Source organism: Nannospalax galili, unplaced genomic scaffold (assembly GCF_000622305.1).
Source record: "Nannospalax galili isolate Female #2095 unplaced genomic scaffold, S.galili_v1.0 scaffold243, whole genome shotgun sequence".
Classification (NCBI taxonomy): Eukaryota; Metazoa; Chordata; class Mammalia; order Rodentia; family Spalacidae; genus Nannospalax; species Nannospalax galili.
Genome location: NW_008353490.1, coordinates 7,012,143 through 7,030,437, shown reverse-complemented (window position 1 = coordinate 7,030,437; position 18,295 = coordinate 7,012,143). Strand labels below are relative to the sequence as shown.

The 18,295-nt window shown below is 41.1% G+C and overlaps 1 protein-coding gene across 1 annotated transcript in view; it reads right to left on the bottom strand.

Moving 5' to 3' along the window:
• The window catches only part of Znf236 (zinc finger protein 236), a 123,773-nt gene that overhangs the window by 54,615 nt on the left and 50,863 nt on the right, over positions 1 to 18,295 (bottom strand). The window contains exons 10-11 of the mRNA XM_017802605.2: positions 15,544 to 15,747; positions 14,389 to 14,617 (exon numbers count right to left, since the gene is read on the bottom strand). Coding sequence (XP_017658094.1) covers positions 14,389 to 14,617; positions 15,544 to 15,747 — 433 coding nt within the window. The remainder of the gene's footprint in view (positions 1 to 14,388; positions 14,618 to 15,543; positions 15,748 to 18,295) is intronic.

The window sequence follows — 18,295 nt, the reverse complement described above, 5'->3', positions numbered from 1 at the left end:
CCTTCAGCTATCATTTTTAATATTTTCTTTTATACAAGTTTTTTAAAGATGTCTTTCTTTTTATGTGTATGAATGTTTTGCCTGCAAGTACAGATGTGTACCACATACATGCCTGGTGTCCTCAGAGGCCAGAAGAGGGTGTCAGATCCCCCTGGAGCTAAAGTTACAGAGGGTTGTGAGCTGCATGATGTGGGCACTTGGAACTAATCTCAAGTCCTCTGCAAGAGCAGCCCCATTTTCAATATAGTTTTATAGATACTATTATTTAACTATGAGTATACATGTGTATCTGACTGGATTTGTGCATGTGAGTACAAATGGATCACCCTGGAGCTGAAGTTACAGGTGGCTGTGAGACACTGATACAGGTGCTAGGAACTGAACTCAAGTCCTCTGAAAGAACAATATGTGCTCTTAACCACTGAGTCATTTTTCTGGTCCCATACTTTAATATTTTCAATTAAAGTTATCTATGAAATTTAATAGGCATCCACAATAATTACACAGATAATTCACATAATGAATTCGCATAAAATTAAATAAACTATGGCCAGATTAATGAAATTTCAACTCAATTTTAATTCAATGTGTCTGCACAGACATAATTTTGTTAGGATAAAAGAAAATCTGTCTCTTTTTTATTATCAGGAAATACAAGGAATTTTCCATACATAAGAGTGAATCTATAAAGAAAGAAAAGATACTTTCTCCAATAATGTTCTCTGCAAGAGTAATTCACATGCACTGAGCATGGTGGCACACACCTTTAATCCCAGGACTTGGGAGACAGAGACAGGTGGAGCTCTGTGAGTTTGAGGGCTGCCTGATCTACATAGTGAGTTCCAGGCCATCTGGAGCTACAAGGAGACTGGGTTAAAAGGAAGGAAGGAAAAGAGGGAGAGAGGGAGAGACATTAGCTAAAAATTAACAATAGAACTCAGATTTCTTTTCTAAACATGAAAATACAGATTTAAATATTAAGGGTGACATAATATAAAACTCTCACCAAGTTATAATTAGGAATAGACTGTAACAGAGATTCCAAACTAACAGCACAGAGACTGCTTCAAATTTTAAATTGTGTATGTTTGACAAAAAAAGAAAATTGATCCAGATATCAATTCCAACATATAGAAAGATCTGAAAAACTAGATCTGCATTACCATTAGGTAAACTTCCCTAGAGCCAGGCAAGAGCTTTCTCCTCCAACACATTCAAACTTTGAGGGAAGGGGGGCAATCACATTCTTCAAGATAAAAATGAATTTTCTAAAACAGCATCTAATCTTAATTTTAAAAAATAAGTCTAAACCAGGAAGAGGTGAATAAACCTTATCAAAATAGTGGTCTACAGGAAAATTAAAATGCAATTGTATGAAAGCGAAAAGAAAAATATCCATCCTGAGTGTTCTTAATGTAGTGTGTCCTAGAATTACTAGCTAACACAATTAAACAAGAAACATACATTATAAATGAGAGACAAAAAGGTAGAATCATTACTCAAAAATGATGCTCACAAATAATCTGACAAGCCTACTCAAATTTTATAAGAAAAAATTTAAATACTACTGGAATACAGGAAATAAAAGATAATTAAACAGTCTGATCTCATATCACTTACCTGTATATACCATGAAGAATGATCTTTGGAACTAAAGTTTTTGGAATGTTAACAGAATTGGATCTGAAAGGGCTAGGGAAATGGCTCAGTATTTAAAAGGCTTGCCGTGCATGCATGAGGTTCAGAGTTCAGATTCCAGGGTATTATTTTAAAAAGACTGGAGAGGGAGGAGGAGGAGGAGGAGGAGGAGGAGGAGGGGGAGAAAAAGGAGGAGGAGGAAGTGGGGGAGGAGCAGGAGGAGGGCTGGAGAAATGGCTCAGCAGGTAAGAGCAAAAGCTGCTCTTCCAGAGGAACTGAGTTTGATTCCCAGCACCCACATCAGTCACCTCACAGCAGGCTGTAACTCCTGCACTGAACTCACATGTATAAACCAACACAAAGACACAAACATATACACATAATTTAAAAATAACAATAGGGCCGGGCATGGTGGCACACGCCTTTAATCCCAGCACTGGGGAGGCAGAGGCAGGCAGATCTCTGTGAGTTCAAGGCCAGCCTGGTCTACATAGTGAGTTCCAGGACAGCTGGGGCTATAGGGAGACCCTGTCTCAAAAAGACCAAAAAATAAATAATAAATAAATAAATGAAATAATAGAAAAGGAGAGGAGAAAGAGGAGGAGGAAGAGGAAGAGGAGATAACTGGGGGAGGGGAAGGGAGAATGAAAGGTGGAGCTGGAAGAAGTTAGAGGAAGAAATGAGGGTGAATACGACCAAATTACAGTGTACCCATGTATGAAATTCTCACAGAATTTGAAAAAAATTCTGAAATAATAAAATTAAATTTTAAAAAGAGAGGACTAAGTATTGAAGTGCACCCAAAAGCTAAGCTGTAGAAATTGAGAATAAAACAGCAGAGAAGTAGAGGAAAGCAGTCTCCCAAAGTCTCAACTTGGATTTGGAGGGTGGCATGCAATGAAGGTACACCTTAACTCAGCAGATACAATTGCAATCCACTTTAAAACAGTGGCGTTCGGACAATTGTGTAGTTTTTTGTTTGTTTGTTTTTGTTTTTTTAAGTATAAAAGTGCTGGACAAGAGGAAGCTATGGGGGCTGGGAAAATAGTTCAGTGGTTAAGAGCACTGGCTGCTCTTGCAGAGGACCTGGGTTCAGTTCCTAGTATACACACAGCAGCTAACAATAATCCAAACTCCAGTTCCAGAGGATCTGAAACCCTCTTCTGGCCTCTGCAGGCACAGCACAACATGGGTGCACTAATACACATGAGGGCAAAACACTCATATACATAAAATAAAAATAAGTAAATTTAAAATATTTTTAATTAAAAGAAAAAAGAGAGGAAGCAGTGAACTGGGGAGATGGCTTAGCAGGAAAAAGTGCTTACTGCTAAGCCTGACAACCTGAGTTCCATCCTTGAAACCTACACGGCAGAAGGAGAGAACCAACTTAAATAAGTTGTCCTCTGACCTCGGTAAGTGTGCTATTGCAAAAGAATCACCACCACCCCACACACAAATAAATATAGTTTTTTAAATTTTTTAAAGAAATCTGTTTCAGTCATGTTGTTATCTTGAGGTATAAATGTCACATGACCCTTAAAGTGATAAAGTTTGAAAAACTTAGCTTCATAAAAACATTTCTCCCAAGTAACTCAAAAAGGCAAATTAGGAAGAATGTGTACCATAAAAATAGATTAGAAAACACAATAGTCTTTAATGTATACTGCCCAATAAACAACAAAATTTAACCCAATAGAAAAATGCAGGTGCTTCTTTGCATTCAGAATGGCTCTCAATTTTGCTCCTTAAAAGAACATGTCAATTAGAACCACAATAAAACACCGCTTTTAGCCTATCAGTTCTAAAATATCAGCAATAATCTCTTAAAAACACTGAAGAAATGGGGATTCTAAATCAATCCATTTAACCAGTAAGAAGGAAACTGGAAATATCAAAATTTCAGAGACATGTACAATATAGCCAGTTGTGGTGGTGTATGCATGTAAATCCTAACCCTGGGGAGGTGGAGGCAGGAGGATCAGGAGTTCAGGGTCATCCTCAGCAGCACAGAATTCAAAGCAAGCAGGGGTCACATGAGACCCTGTCTCAAAAAAAAAGAAAACCAGCCAAAAATAAAAAAAAAATGAACTCCAGGAAACTTTTATCGAGTGGAAAAAAAAAAAAAAAAACCTGAAAAACACGATACACATATGTATCCTTGATGCTAAAACAATAATCTGCATGTTTGTGCTTGTTCACAGAAGGAAGAGAACTACCCCTTGGTCTTCACTATACCATTTCCACCTTCTGAGTTGTGGCAAGAGCAATTACCTCCTTTATACAAAATAAACAAGGGACTGGAGAGATGGCTCAGCGGTTAAGAACACTATTCTTACAGAAGACCCAGGTTCGAATCCCAACACCCACATGGCAGCTAACAGCTGTCCGTAACTCCAGTTCCAGGGGATCCGACAGCCTCTTCTATCTTCCATGGGCATTGCACAACGGGTGCACATAAAATTAAATAAAGAAAATATTTTAAAAATAAACAAACATGCACTATTAAGCATTGTTATGTGTTAGTCTCCATGCTACACACATTACATGAACTTTCTCACTTAATTCTCTTCTGTCTGTTCCATCATTCACCCCACTTGTAGATGAAAAAGCTGACATCTTAAGGGTTAACTAACTGACCCAGGAGCCAAGGAAACTTGAGGTTCATATGAAGAGCCCTGCAGTCCTGGAGCCTGAGTGTGGCTTTCTCAAATAGGCCTGCTCTTCCAGCTTCCTTTGTCGAATAGCACAGCGGGCTCCAAAGGGATCAAACAAGTCAGTACCATGCCCTTGAAGGAGGACAGGCCTGGCAATATGATTGGAAGCACTGAGACAGGTGTTTGCATTAATAAATGACTGGGAATGATTAATTCCAAGGAGAGGAGAATGCTGGAAAGCTTCTTTGGCAACGCAGGGACCTTCTAGCTGTACCCTGAAGGAAGATATTAGATGTCAAAAAGACCCTTCTCTAATTTCTGCATTCTTCAAGTAGTTCACCCAAGAGAAATCACCAGAGAACATGGCCCCACCAGATCCATCCCTGGCATTACCTGAAGACATGGCAGATGACAAAAGGGGAGACAAGATGACAAGAATGGGCCTCCCTGTTGGTAAGCTCCTGGCCATCCAAGAAGGGGGACAGGCTAGAGAGACAGGAAAGATGCCTGGGTTTTTCTGTGGCATCAGAGATAACTTTCTATAATGAGATGAAACTGAGATTGTATATTAGTTACATTCTCAACACTGTGACAGAATGCCTGACACAACTTAAAATAAGTAGATTTATCACTTGGTTTCAGGAATATCAGTACACCACGAGGGAAGGGCATCGGAGAAGAGAAGAGCTCACATCACGGTGGCCAGGAAGCAGAGAGAGGATATCTGTGCTAATGAGGGCTGTCTCCTCTTTCCCTTTTTTTTCCACCTGGATCTATGGGATGATGCCACTCATATTCAAAGTGGGTCTAGCCCTCTAGTTAATCCTTTCTGGAAATGTCCTCACAGATACACCCAGAGGAATGCTTTACTAATCTCTGAAAGCAATTCTAAATCCAACGAAAGTGACAACCAAGATTAATCATCACAGATATAAAATGCTGGGCCTATCCAGGGCATCGAGGGATTCCCCCAGGTACCTGGCAAGCACATGTTCAGGTTTCAACCAACACAACACATGATGAGGACCACATAAAGACTTTCTGTGTCTAATAATGAGAACATCAGTTCTAGGTAATAGGTCAACAGAGGATCTGCAGAAGCAGCAGGTGATGGTTTCCTGAAATTGTAAAGAAATGAACTCTACTAACAAACTGAAACTGTCAAGCCTTTTGATCAAGTACTCAAGTGTGTTGGGTTTGTCAGCACTCACCAGAAAAATGTTGGCTTCCTGGCTGGATGTTTCAGGCTCACAAGTGTAGGACAGTCAGCAGTAGTCAGCTGGACTCAATTATGCTTAAGATAGGGCTGGAGTCAGGCGTGGTGGCTCATGCCTTTAGTCCCAGCCCTCGGGAGGCAGAGGCAGGTGGATCTCTCTGTGAGTTCAAGGTCAGCCTGGTCTACATAGGGAGTACCAGGCCAGCTGAGTCTATAGGAAAACCCTGTCTCAAAAAAAAAAAAAAAAAAAAAAAAAAAAAAAAAAAAAAGATAGATGGCTGAGGTTAAGAGCACTGGCTGCTTTTGCAGAGAACCTTAGTTTGGTTCCCAACACCCACATGGTGGCTAAACACCTGTCCATAACTCTAGTTCTAGAGGACCCTGTCCTCTTCAGGCCCCCAGACATGTACATGGTACATTTACATACATGCAAGACAAAACACTCATGCACATAAAATAAAAGAAGAAAAACAATAAAGAATGCTTAGGAAACACTTGGGTTGGGGCTGCAAAACAAAAGTGGTCCTGATGCTGCAGTAGCTAATTCATGATGATCCTGCTCCTACCACTGGTTGGTTCTGCTATGGGAAGCTTGGTATTTCAAAGTAGCTTAGCATTCCTAGATCAGCAAAAAGCTGATGGAAAGGTAAGCACATTAGCTTCTATGAAGAAATTGACAATAATTCACCTTTCAACATGATGCTGGATGAAGCCATGTTTGTGGAATGTAAGAAACAGCAGATGTCACTGTAAGACTGGCTTGGCTTGCTCATGTGCAAGTTATCACCAGCTACTGCTTAGGGAGCTCTTAGTCCTACAGGCTCTGCTAATAGATTTCATGGTTTGCAGGAGCTGAACTGGCAGTGAGCCTACCAGATGTGCAGTACTACATGGGGTGCATTGTGCAGGTGATGGTCCAATGCTTCAACAGATACAACTCAGACTTTGGCAGCATCAACAGTCAGTTCCTATCAGCAAATATCCAGACACCGGAGCTCTTCAAAACTCTTATTACATATGGAAAGTTTTTCGGAGCTGAACTACAACACATCCCATGGGTACCAGTAGCTTTCTTAGATCACAGCCTCCGCAAAAACACTTTCCAGATCTGTCAGCTCTTGGTAAACATTAGAATCCTTCCTTAGGGATACTCTGAACACAGACTACTAGTGTTTTCTCTACCTGAGATGAATAATGATCATCTATTTATTTACATGAGACAAAGTACTGATTATAGATGGTGAAAACCCTTATAGGACAAAGCAGTAAGTATTAAGGAAGACCCTGACCATCAATGGGGAAGTTGAAAATTCTGTCAGAAAAATTGTTGCTGGCAGAAGATGAAGGAAGACAAGCATTTCTGGCAGACCTTCTCAACCAGGCAACTGAATATGCCAGACGATCCAGCAACACTCCCAAGAGCAGGCAGACCATGAAATGTGGGTCTTCTGAAATTTCTCTGGATTGCTTCAGATCTTGGTAGGTTTTCTTGGTGGAGCTGGAGAAATGGCTCCACAGTTAAGAGCATTTACTGATCTTCTGGATGACCATATTTCAGTTTCCAGCAGCCATGTTTGGTAGCTTACAACCACGTCTAACTCCAGGGAATCTGACACCGTCTTCTGGCCTCTGTGAGCACCTGCACCCACGTGCACACACAGACACATACACATGATTAAAAATAAAATTTTGTAAATACATATTTTCCGAAATGGAGTTCACGTGTTCTTCATTGCCAGATTGTTTACCTAGAGGAAAAAGTTCCATCCCAAATGCCACATGCCAAAGACTGGAAAAAGGGCCAAAGCACCTACAGAAATCAGCCAGGCCGGGCCATTCTAAGACACAGGTATCCTAACGATGACAGAGCTCAGCCTTGGGATCCATGCAATACTGGCCTGTGCTCTGGCCAGCACTGACAGAGCAGGTGCTGCAAAGACATTGCTTTGTGCTCCTTCAAGCATTGCTGATGGCTGAATGTGCAGCAAAGAAATGTCATGGGGACTGGTCACTGTCCATGGAGAAACTGATTACCCCAATGACAGAAAGGTGCTATCCCTCACTGTCAATAGAACTCTGGGAAAGCAAAGGTGGACCAGGAAGATCTGTTCACAAGCACATCACCCTTAGTGTTCTCTGGGACCTTTAAAATAAACTTCTGCCCTGGAGGATACATAACCAGTACTGAGACATGGAGAACAACCCACTTGGTACATGGCCACGAGTGTGCCCAGTATCCTCAGTAAGAATGCCAGTTTCCTCAAATATGCTCTACAAATGACTCACAGCATTGTCATGTGCTTCATCAGTCTGCATTCAAGTTTCAAAAACTGTCCAAGTCTGCCTCCAGGGAGCGAGGCCCAAAGACTGGAAGCCCCTGTGCTTCCCCCCAGGACTGGAACTGCCAGGAATATTAATTCTGCTTTGGATTTACTGCAGTGTGTTTATTGGGACTCTTCTATAAACTGGGTAATTTCCACTAAATACAGGTATCTCACAAGTTTCTTGCCTGCTAACTCATTCTACATAAAAAAGTGATTAAGCCTCCAGGGAGCGAGGCCCAAAGACTGGAAGCCCCTGTGCTTCCCCCCAGGACTGGAACTGCCAGGAATATTAATTCTGCTTTGGATTTACTGCAGTGTGTTTATTGGGACTCTTCTATAAACTGGGTAATTTCCACTAAATACAGGTATCTCACAAGTTTCTTGCCTGCTAACTCATTCTACATAAAAAAGTGATTAATAAAATGCAAATTAAAACCACTTTAAGATTTCATCTTACCCCAGTCAGACTGGCTAAGATCAAGAGAACAAATGATACCAAATGTTGGAGATGATGTGGGGAAAGCGGAACACTCATCCACTGCTGGTGGACTGCTGGTGGGACTGCAAACTTGTTCAACCCCTATGGAAAGCAGTGTGGAGAACTCTTAAAAAATTACAAATGAACCTACCGTTTGACCCAGTTATACCACTCCTTGGCATATACCCAAAGAACTCATCCTATTGCAGAAACACTTGTACATCTATGTTTGTTGCTGCTCTTTTCACAATAGCTAAGAGATGGAAGCAACCTACATGTCCCTCAATTGATGAGTGGATAATTTTACTCAGCAGTAAAGAAAGATGAAATCATGAAACTTGCAGGTAAATGGATGGAACAAGAAACTTTATACTAAGTGAAGTAACACAATCTCAGAAAAAAAACCGACATATGTTCTCCCTCATATGTGGCTCCTAGAACCAAATCCTGATAAGTGAGTATGTATCCAGACATAACTACAGGAACCAGGATAATGGAAAGGAAACAGGGAGTTAAAGGAAAACATCCTGACAGAGAAGAACAGTAGCAACCAAGCCTTAATAAGGGAGATATGGAAAAAACTGGGTTAGTTTAAGGGAGGGGGGAGGGAAGGGTATACAAGGAATCTAGGGGATAAAGGGAAAGAAGGCGCTCAAGAGAGGTAGGATCATAGGAAAAGGGTATTATTAAGGGAAAAAGGGGAAAAATGGGGGCACCTTAATTGGGGAAACCATGATGGAGAGGTGAGACAATGCAAGAGATAAATAATGCCTAGCTAGTTTTGAAAACCAGAGGGAACCATGTTAGTCCAACAACGTACTGACAAAGTATACATACCAGATCAAGAAATAAATGAGCATCTCTCAAAATGTCCTGTAATTATGATAGATCACCTGTCCTCTTGATCAAGGGGGCGAGGAGACCCCACAAGATGGATGGACTTGAACCAGTGTCCAGTCTACAAAGAGAAGGGTCAACACAGACAAATCACTTCCTCCATGCTTCCAAGCAAAGCCAGCCATGGTCGAGCAGGACCTTTGACTTATCTTCACATAGGTGGAACTGGTAAAAGAAAGGAACCAGGGGCTCCTCAAGCCCATGTGACCCCTGAGGAACAGATCCTCAAACGGCCTTAAGAGTTAAAATAAATTGGTTTATCTGGGCCAACTGTATGGCCTTAAACACCCAAAAGGAAAATATAACCAAAGATTAAAGGGGCCAATATAATTTTTTAAGAGTCCATATGTATAGCTAAAGGCTACATAACAAGCAACAATGCCAGATAGGAGATACCTTCTTTTGAGTTGTAGGCCAGCGTGCCCCATAGGACTCCCAGATAGTAACCCAGCATAGAACTGGGAAAAATGAACAGCAGACCCCAATCTTATCTAAAGGAATATCGACAACCAATTGCTGCTAGATGAGGAACAGCTGACCTTCCTAAAACAACAGCCTCTAGATAGGTTAACTATATTCACCAGATGGACAAGTAGTGGGGTATGGCTGGGGGTGCCGACAACACAGCAGACAGTAGCAGGGATATCAGAGTATAAGGGCTCTAGTGGGGGGAGGGAGGCTATGGGAGGGTGCCATCTGGGAAGTGGGTGTATAGTTGAATAAGATGGTTTGGGATGTTCTTTGTGATATACACACAAAAAAAATCAACAATTTTTTTAAAAATGAATTATATTTGAGGAGGAAGCATAAAAATTTACGTCATGTTAATTAGTAGAGGTGATAAACATTACCACTGAAATCTACCTGATGACTTTATAGACATACACAGGTGCCAAGGATCTGAGTGCAACCGATTATGACTAGTAATGATCAGATACATACAGATGAGAGACGTGTGTGCCAACATCTCAGTGTTATTAGCAAAAACAATGAGTCTTTCTGTAAGAAACAGCATATTTTAAAATAAAATGGAGATCTTTTTTAAAGTTTAAAAACTCATTCAATTTTATGTCTTACGGGGCTTAGACTGAGTTCAATATTGTCTAACTGTATTAATCCAACAGCGAACCTAAAAATTTTATAGCCACTTTTGAAAGAGATGTACCTTTGCTCTGGAAACTGTTATTGAGTATGTTAAAGCTGTAATGAAATGCTCCTTCTAAAAAAAAAATATTAAAAAAAAAAATAAAGGGAAAAAAGGAAAAAAAAAAAGGCGATTAACAGATATGGCAGAGAAATGCTAGTGCCTTCATTTCTTTATTTAAAACATTAAGTCAAATCTGATATAAAAACTGTAACAACGGGAAACTTTATGCTTCTTAATAAAATGAGGTTTCATTTTTATGTGTGCAAGTACAATATGAGTAGACTATTATCAAAACTAACTTTTTGTAAATACCAATCACAATTATTCAAACTGTTCCAATGTTAATGAATATTCCACAATGGAATAATATAACAAATTGATTTTAAAAAGAGGCTGTACAATTTTACAAACATATATACACTTATATATTATAGTAAAATCTAAAATAATGAGAACAATCAAATCTAGCAATGTGCTATTACAAAAAATAAAGACTGGGGGCCAGATGAGGGGCTAAAGCTAAGGACAGAGCTCAGTGCCTAGTACACCTGGCTCTATCCATCCCCATCCCTTCCCTACAGAGAAAGAGACTAGAGAAGGATCATAACCTAGATATAACGTATGGTTTGCTTCACATTTATAAATCAATTACTATAACTGACCATACTCTGTAGTAAATATAATACAGTATGATTACAGCATAAAGGAAAAGAAATTGAAAACTGAAAATATTCAACACAGTTAAAAAGAACACCTCCTGGCAAAATAACTATGGAAGAGAATTTCCTAAATCTGATTCAACCATAAAGCACTAAAATCATCCCATTAAAAACCGGAAAGAGCCAGGCGTGGTGGCTTATGCCTTTAATCCCAGAGGCAGGCAGATCTCTGTGAGTTCAAGACCAGCCTGGTCTACATAGTGAGTTCCAGGACAGGTGGAGCTACAGGGAGACCCTGTCCCAAAAAGAAAAAAAAAAAAAACTGGAAAGAAGCAAACTTCTGTCACCACATATATACAGTATCCTATGAGAAGGACAAATCAATTTAGTAAGAACAGAAACACTAGCTGGGTATGATGGCACACATCTCTAATCCCATCACACAGGAGGCTGAATTGGCCCTTCAACTAAGACCAGTCTGTACATAGAGAGACACTATCTCAAACAACAACAAAAATGAAATAGGTGGATGCAGAGGCACATGATTACAACCCCAGCATTTTGAAAACAGAGGCAGGAGGACTGCTGCAAGTTTCAGGGTCATCTAGGTTACACAGTGAGTTCCAGCTATGCCAGGGCTATAGAGCAATACCCTACCTCAAACAAACTGTCAAACAAAAAAGAACTGCAGAACTACCATTGCTCTTAAACAATAAAAATGTCAACCCTGGGGACTGAGAGATGGCTAAGCAGTTAAGAATTCATACTCCTCTTGCAGAGGACCCAAATTTGGTTCCCAGCACCTACCTCAAGCAGCTTATAAGCATTTGTAACTCTAGCTCCAGGAGGATTGGATACTTCTGGCCTCCTCAAGCACCTGCACACACATGCACAGACACATGTGTACATAATTTTAAAGGGGCTGGTGAGATGACTCAGTGAATAAAGACACTTGTCACCAAGTCTAATGACCTGAGTTCAATCCCTAGAATTCACATGATGGAAAGAGAGAACTGACTCCTGCAAGTTGTCGTCTGACCTCTACAAGTGCGCGCACATGCGCACACACACACACACACACACACACACACACACAAACAAACAAACACACTAAATATAACCAAAAAAATGTTTTGCTTTGTTTTTTTAAGACAGGGTATCCCCGTAGCCCCAGCTACCTCAGAACTCACTATAGAGACCAGGCCTCTGCCTCCCAAGTTCTGGGATTAAAGATGTGCACCACCATACCCAGCTTCTAAAAAATTTTTTAAAACTGTCTACGTGGAAAACACAAAACCATCTACAGACAAATTGCTACAATAAAGAATTGACATTATAGAGCTGCTAGATTCAATCAGTAAACAAAACTGTCACCTTTCCATACACCAACAAAAAATAGGAAATGCAACCTAAAGACAGTTCATAGCAACACAAAAGTGAGATAAAAAGTTAAGGCCAATAGAAAATGTCAAGATCTTTAGGAATCAAAGATATCAACAGAAGAAAAAGGCATGTTCACGGCTACAGAAAATACTATGATCGTTAATCTTTATCATCGAGCTCACTGGAGGTAGAATCACACCTAGTGGTCTGTCTGTGAGGGTATGTCTAGAGAGATTTAATCAAAGAAGGCAGACCCACCCTGAATGTGGGTGGTAAGACCCCAAGGGTGGGTATCCATGGCTGACAGAAAAGAGAAGAACGTGAGCTGCGCACCAGCATTCATCTCTCTACTTCCTGGCCTGCAGACGCAATGTGCTCAGCTGCCTCACATGCTTGCTGTCGCACTTTCCCCACCACGATCGTCTATACCCTAAAACCATGAGCCAAAATAAACCCTTCCTTGCTTACGTTGTTTTGGCAGGAACTTTGTCACAGCAATGAGAAAAGTAACAAACACAGGAAAACTGCTCTTCATTCAGTGGCTTGCACACAGATCCAACAACATCTTTAATTCAGCACAATAACTACACAAGAGCTAATGGCAACTCATGAACAAGGTTTCACCCTATGGGCTATGCACTTGCATCTACTAGGAACATACAAATACCTACAACCTGAAAAGTATGAGACAGCTAATCAAAATGGTGGCCATGGCTTTTTTCTCTTCCTTGTTCTCTAGAGACCAGGAAACCCTGATGCTTGATTCTAGCATCCCATTTCTCACACAGGGATCAACTAGCCAGATCAAGAACGAAACGAAAGAGTGGTGCTACCATGTTGTGTGGGATGAGAAACCAGGGCTTCCCAGTCCCATGTCATCGATGAGAAAGAATTTTTCGTTTGTTTGTTTGTTTTGTCTTTCTGAGACAGGGTCTCCCTGTAGCCCCAGCTGTCCTGGAACTCACTATGTAGACCAGGCTGGCCTTGAACTCACAGAGATTCACCTGCCTCTGCCTCCCAAGTGCTGGGACTACAGGCATGTGCCACGACACCCAGCTGAGATTTTAGGAAAGACGTGCCTACAGAGACAGCCATGTTGCCCAAGCCTTGCAATGAGAAGAGGTCTGTATAGTTCAGGACTCTTGGTGAACGCCTGCTGCTGTGAAAGAGCCACACAGTTCCCGGGGAGGTCAACGGAGCAGAATGCACTCTAGGCTAGAGGGGTGCATTATACCAACGGACATTGTGTTAGCCCAACAATCCCCAGCAAGCATCACGGCATGTAACGACAAGCAGTACATGATGGGCCTAGGATAAAGCACTCTCAAAAGTTTCCATGCAGATGTAGCAGTAAGGGCAGCCTTAAGAGATGTCTTGAGAAGAGCCAGTTTTGACAGTGAATAGAGGGAAAGGTGAGGAAGAAGGCATTCTCAGTACAGAAAAAGCCTCTGAAAGCAGGATTGGGACAGCAGGAATCCAACTTCACTGTAAAGTAAGATGGCATCCAGAACAGTGCAGGGATGACCAAGTACAGCCTGGTCCAGGTGAAGGAAGCGCAAAGCAGGGGAGAAAGGTAGGCATGGAATAAGATAGGCTTCCAATTCAGATGGAGCATGGCTGGGATTTGTCAAGTGGCAGTGCCCAAGAAGAATGAGGAGGAAGAGCCTGGCAGGAGGCTGTGGAAAAAGGAAGTCACAGGGCAAGTTGTAGCCAAGGTGAGAACTGAAGAAAGTGACGGATTTAGAGCCAGCAGAAGCACCTAGACCTAGAAGAAAGAGAAGAAAGACACTGGGACTAGCCACAGCAAAGAGGCTTTCTGAGGTAAGGAGGTCCATCAAGAAGTATCATGACTTCCGTCGCTTTCCAACACTAGTCAACTACAGTTAAATTCAGAACATGTTACAAAGACAAGGCTTCTGAAGAAGAGGGGGCACGTTTCCTAACACAAGCACACGTTAGCAAAGATCTGAAGGCCAAAGCATAAGTTACCAGGTAGAAATGGTGATTTCCTCTTTATAACTTTTTTCTCTTTCTTATCTATCTTCTCAGGACTTTCCTGTTCCTGTTCCTGCTCTGTGTCTGTGGGGTCAGCTTGCTCAGCAGAGACATTAGACGCATGAGGACTCCGAGTGGACACCGTGGACGTCTGGGCATGGCTACAGTCGTTGGGAGGTGCTGCAACTGGAAGTGAAGACAGCCCACTGTTTTCTAAGGCTTGCTGAGACAGAACAAAACTAAAAGGTTAGAAAAGGCGACAGCCCAAATATGCCTACCAAATCTACCACAAGATGCCACAAAACTTTACCCATAGAACTCTAACTCCACTCCAAAAAATATGCTCTACAGTTCCAATAGATGTTTGTCAGACAGCTTTCCAATTCTTGGAGGCTGTGACATCCCTTTAATATCTGACATCTCACCCCCACACAAAATATAACATAAGTACTTACGTTTCTAAATTAGAGGGATTAAATTAATTAATCAACATTCAGAAACCTTGGCTCAGACAACTTGAGTTGCCTCTGAACAGATTTGGGAGCCTGTATCCTAGGACACAAGTTACTCTGTATTCACCTTTAAGACATTAGCTGTGACAGGACATCCTGTGTTCCTGATACTCCTAGCCATTTGTCATCATGAAGTACAGCAGAAAAGAGGAGGAGGCCACTTCACAAGTACTGGCTTAGAGGTGGAGAACTAGGACAGGGCTCTCCACTTCCTTCCTTATCTCTTAGATGCAGTGGGTCTACTACCATACCATTATAACAAAGCCAGCATCTATGTCCTTTGCACAGCATATGTCTAGGACTCTTAAATAGTATCCCAGCAACTCAGGAAGAATGAAATGCTTCTTCCAATTCTCTCAACAAGGATGGATCCAGGACAAACTTTAAAGAGTTTACTCTTGTCAAGTAAATCCATTTACAGAATAAAATAAAGGTTTCCATTTTTCTTAAATGTACAGATCAATGAACTGTTCAGCATTTGACAGTGTCCACTGATGAGTACACAGGTATATTCTGATTTATTATCATCATTTTCAAGACAGCCACATTTTCAAAGAGGACACCTTGCATCTTTACTGCTCAATAACCCCGAGAGCTCGAGGGTGAACGCATAGCCCAGCAGGTAATCATGCTTCACCTGGAGGATGTCCTGGCTGATGCCCACTGTCATGCTCAGTTGCCTCCCAGACTGTGGAGACTGTTGTGTCTCCACTGGCCCTGGCTCAGACAGTTCCAGTAGCTGTTGGATAACATCAGTCACTGTCTGAGAAGTCTGCTGACTGGAGGCTGATGAGACCTGGGCTTCCACTTGCTGCAGAGGCAGAGTCTGAAAGAGTGTGGCCTGGAAGACAGTAAGATTTTCATTAAAAACAGAGCTTCCAATCTAAACACAAAATATGAGACAACATCCTGCTTAATGGCACTGGAAGCTACTGCTTCCCTAACATAAAGTTCAAATGCAGTTCCTAAATGACTTCTATATTAGACACAATACTGACTTAAAAAAACACACTCAACAATCCATCTATAACTTGCTAAAAGTCCTTATTGTGAGTAGAGGCTATAAACCTTCATCTTTCCATTACCCACTAAAAAGAAATAAGCAAATTTAAAAAACAAAGTCAAGGTGAGACAAAGAGGCAAAGAAAGGGAGGGAGGCCAGTATGGTCAAAATTCCAATGCATTATTAAAAAACAAAGAAATAAAAGCTGGATAATGCTAAAGCCAAAAAAGTGGTGGAAAAACAAGCCTATCTCATTCCTGCCAGAAGCTGGAACTGAAACGCCATGTCGAAAGGCAATGAGAAGAGTACAAGTTCTTGGCTGGTACCACAGAGCTGGACATAGCTACAACCACAGAATGCACATAACCAAAGGGGAACCTCATGTGAACTAGGGTACAAAGTTAATAAATCCATACCCGGTCATCAATTATCATGCAATGCAAGGTGTTAATAACAGGAGAACCTGGTGGTGAGACATGTACTGGAAGGTCTCTATACTGCCTCCTTAAATTTCCTATATACTTAAAACTGTTATAAGGCCAACAACCTACTGACAAATTATACATACAACCAGATCAAAGAATGTAGTATATGTCTAGGCAAGGTTTATCTGAGAGCATTTGGTCTTTGCCCAAGCTCTATCTACATGGCACACAGTAATTAATAGTACCAGACTGGTGGAACTAACCTTCTTGGATGTTTAACAGACATACTTTGAGGCCTATACTAATTTGGTCAGGGGGACATAAAGGACAGTTTTTGCTCCTTGCCCTCCTGGGTTGACTAAGTTCCAGGGGACTATGAGCATCTCTCAAAATGTCCTGTAACTGTGGTGAGTCACCTGTCCTCTTGAACAAGGAGGCCATGGAGACCTCACCAGATGGACCTGAACCAGTGTCCAGTCTACAAAGAGGAGGGTCATTTCCTCCATGCTTCCAAGCAAAGCCAGCCATGGTGGAGTAGCACCTTTGACTTATCTTCATACAGACGGAACTGGTAAAAGAAAGGAGCCAGGGGTTCCTCCCAAGCCCATGTTACCTGTGAGGAACAGATCCTCAAACAACCTTAAGAGTAAAAATAAATTGGTTTATCTGGGTCAACTGTAGGGTCTTAAACACCAAAAAGGAAAGTATAACCAAAGATTAATGAGGTCAATATAATTATTAAGAGTCCATATGTATAGCTAAAGGCTACATAACAAGCAACAATGCCAGACAGGAGATACCTTCCTTGGAGTTATTGGCTAGGATGGCCAAAGAGACTCCCAGATAGTAACCCAGCATAGAACTGGGAAAATGAACAGCCAACCCCAATCTTATCTAAAGGAATATTGACAACTGATTGCTGCTAGATGAGGAACAGCTGATCTTCCTAAAACAAGGATTTCTAGATAGGCTGACTAGATTCAGCGGATGGACAAGGACTAGAGAATGGCTGGGGGTGTCGACAACACAGTGGATAGTAACAGGGATGACTGAATATGTGGGCTCCAGTGTGTGGGAAGGGAGAGGCTACGGGAGGGTGCCATTTGGGAAGTGGGTATATAAGATGAATAAGATTGTGTGGGATGTTCTGTATGATATACACACACAAAAAAAAATCAACAAATTTTAAAAAAAGATTTATATTTGAGGAGGAAGCATAAAAATGTACTTCATGTTAAATAGTACAGGTGATAAACATTACCAGTGAAATCTACCTGATGACTTTATATCCATACTCAGGTACTCAGGACCCGAGTGTAACCAACTGTGACTAGTAATCATCAGCTACATAGAGATTAAAGACACATGTGCAAACATCTAAGCGTTAGGGAGGGAAATGGATGCCACGTGCACCACCCAGCAGTGAATTTGACTAACAATGCCTTTGGACCAAGCAGTCTGGAGGCAGAGGCCCTCAGATCTCTGTGAAATCTAGGCCACCCCGTCTCCATAGCAAGTTCCAGGGCAGTTGAGGGTACAAGGAGGCTTTGTCTCAAAACGATCAAATGTACTCTTGCTCTGGAATGTGTTACTGAATATGTTAAAGCTGTAATGAAATGCTTCTTAAATCATGCGGTTATTGATTTTTTTTTAATTTAAAAAATAATAATTCTTTAAAGCATAAAAATTTGCTCTTTAATAATTAGTAGATGTGAAAAACATTACCATTGAAATCTACCTGATGACTTTATATCCATGCTCAGATGCCAAGGAGCTCAGAAAGTAACCTTCTGTGACTAGTAATAATCAGATATATAGAGATTAGAAATGCATGTGCAAACATCTTAGAGTTAATTGCATTACAAATGAATTTTTCTCTATGAAACTGTGTATTTTAATAATGAATTAGAGATCATTTTTAAAGGTTAAAACCTCATTCACTTTTATTAAAGAGCAAATTT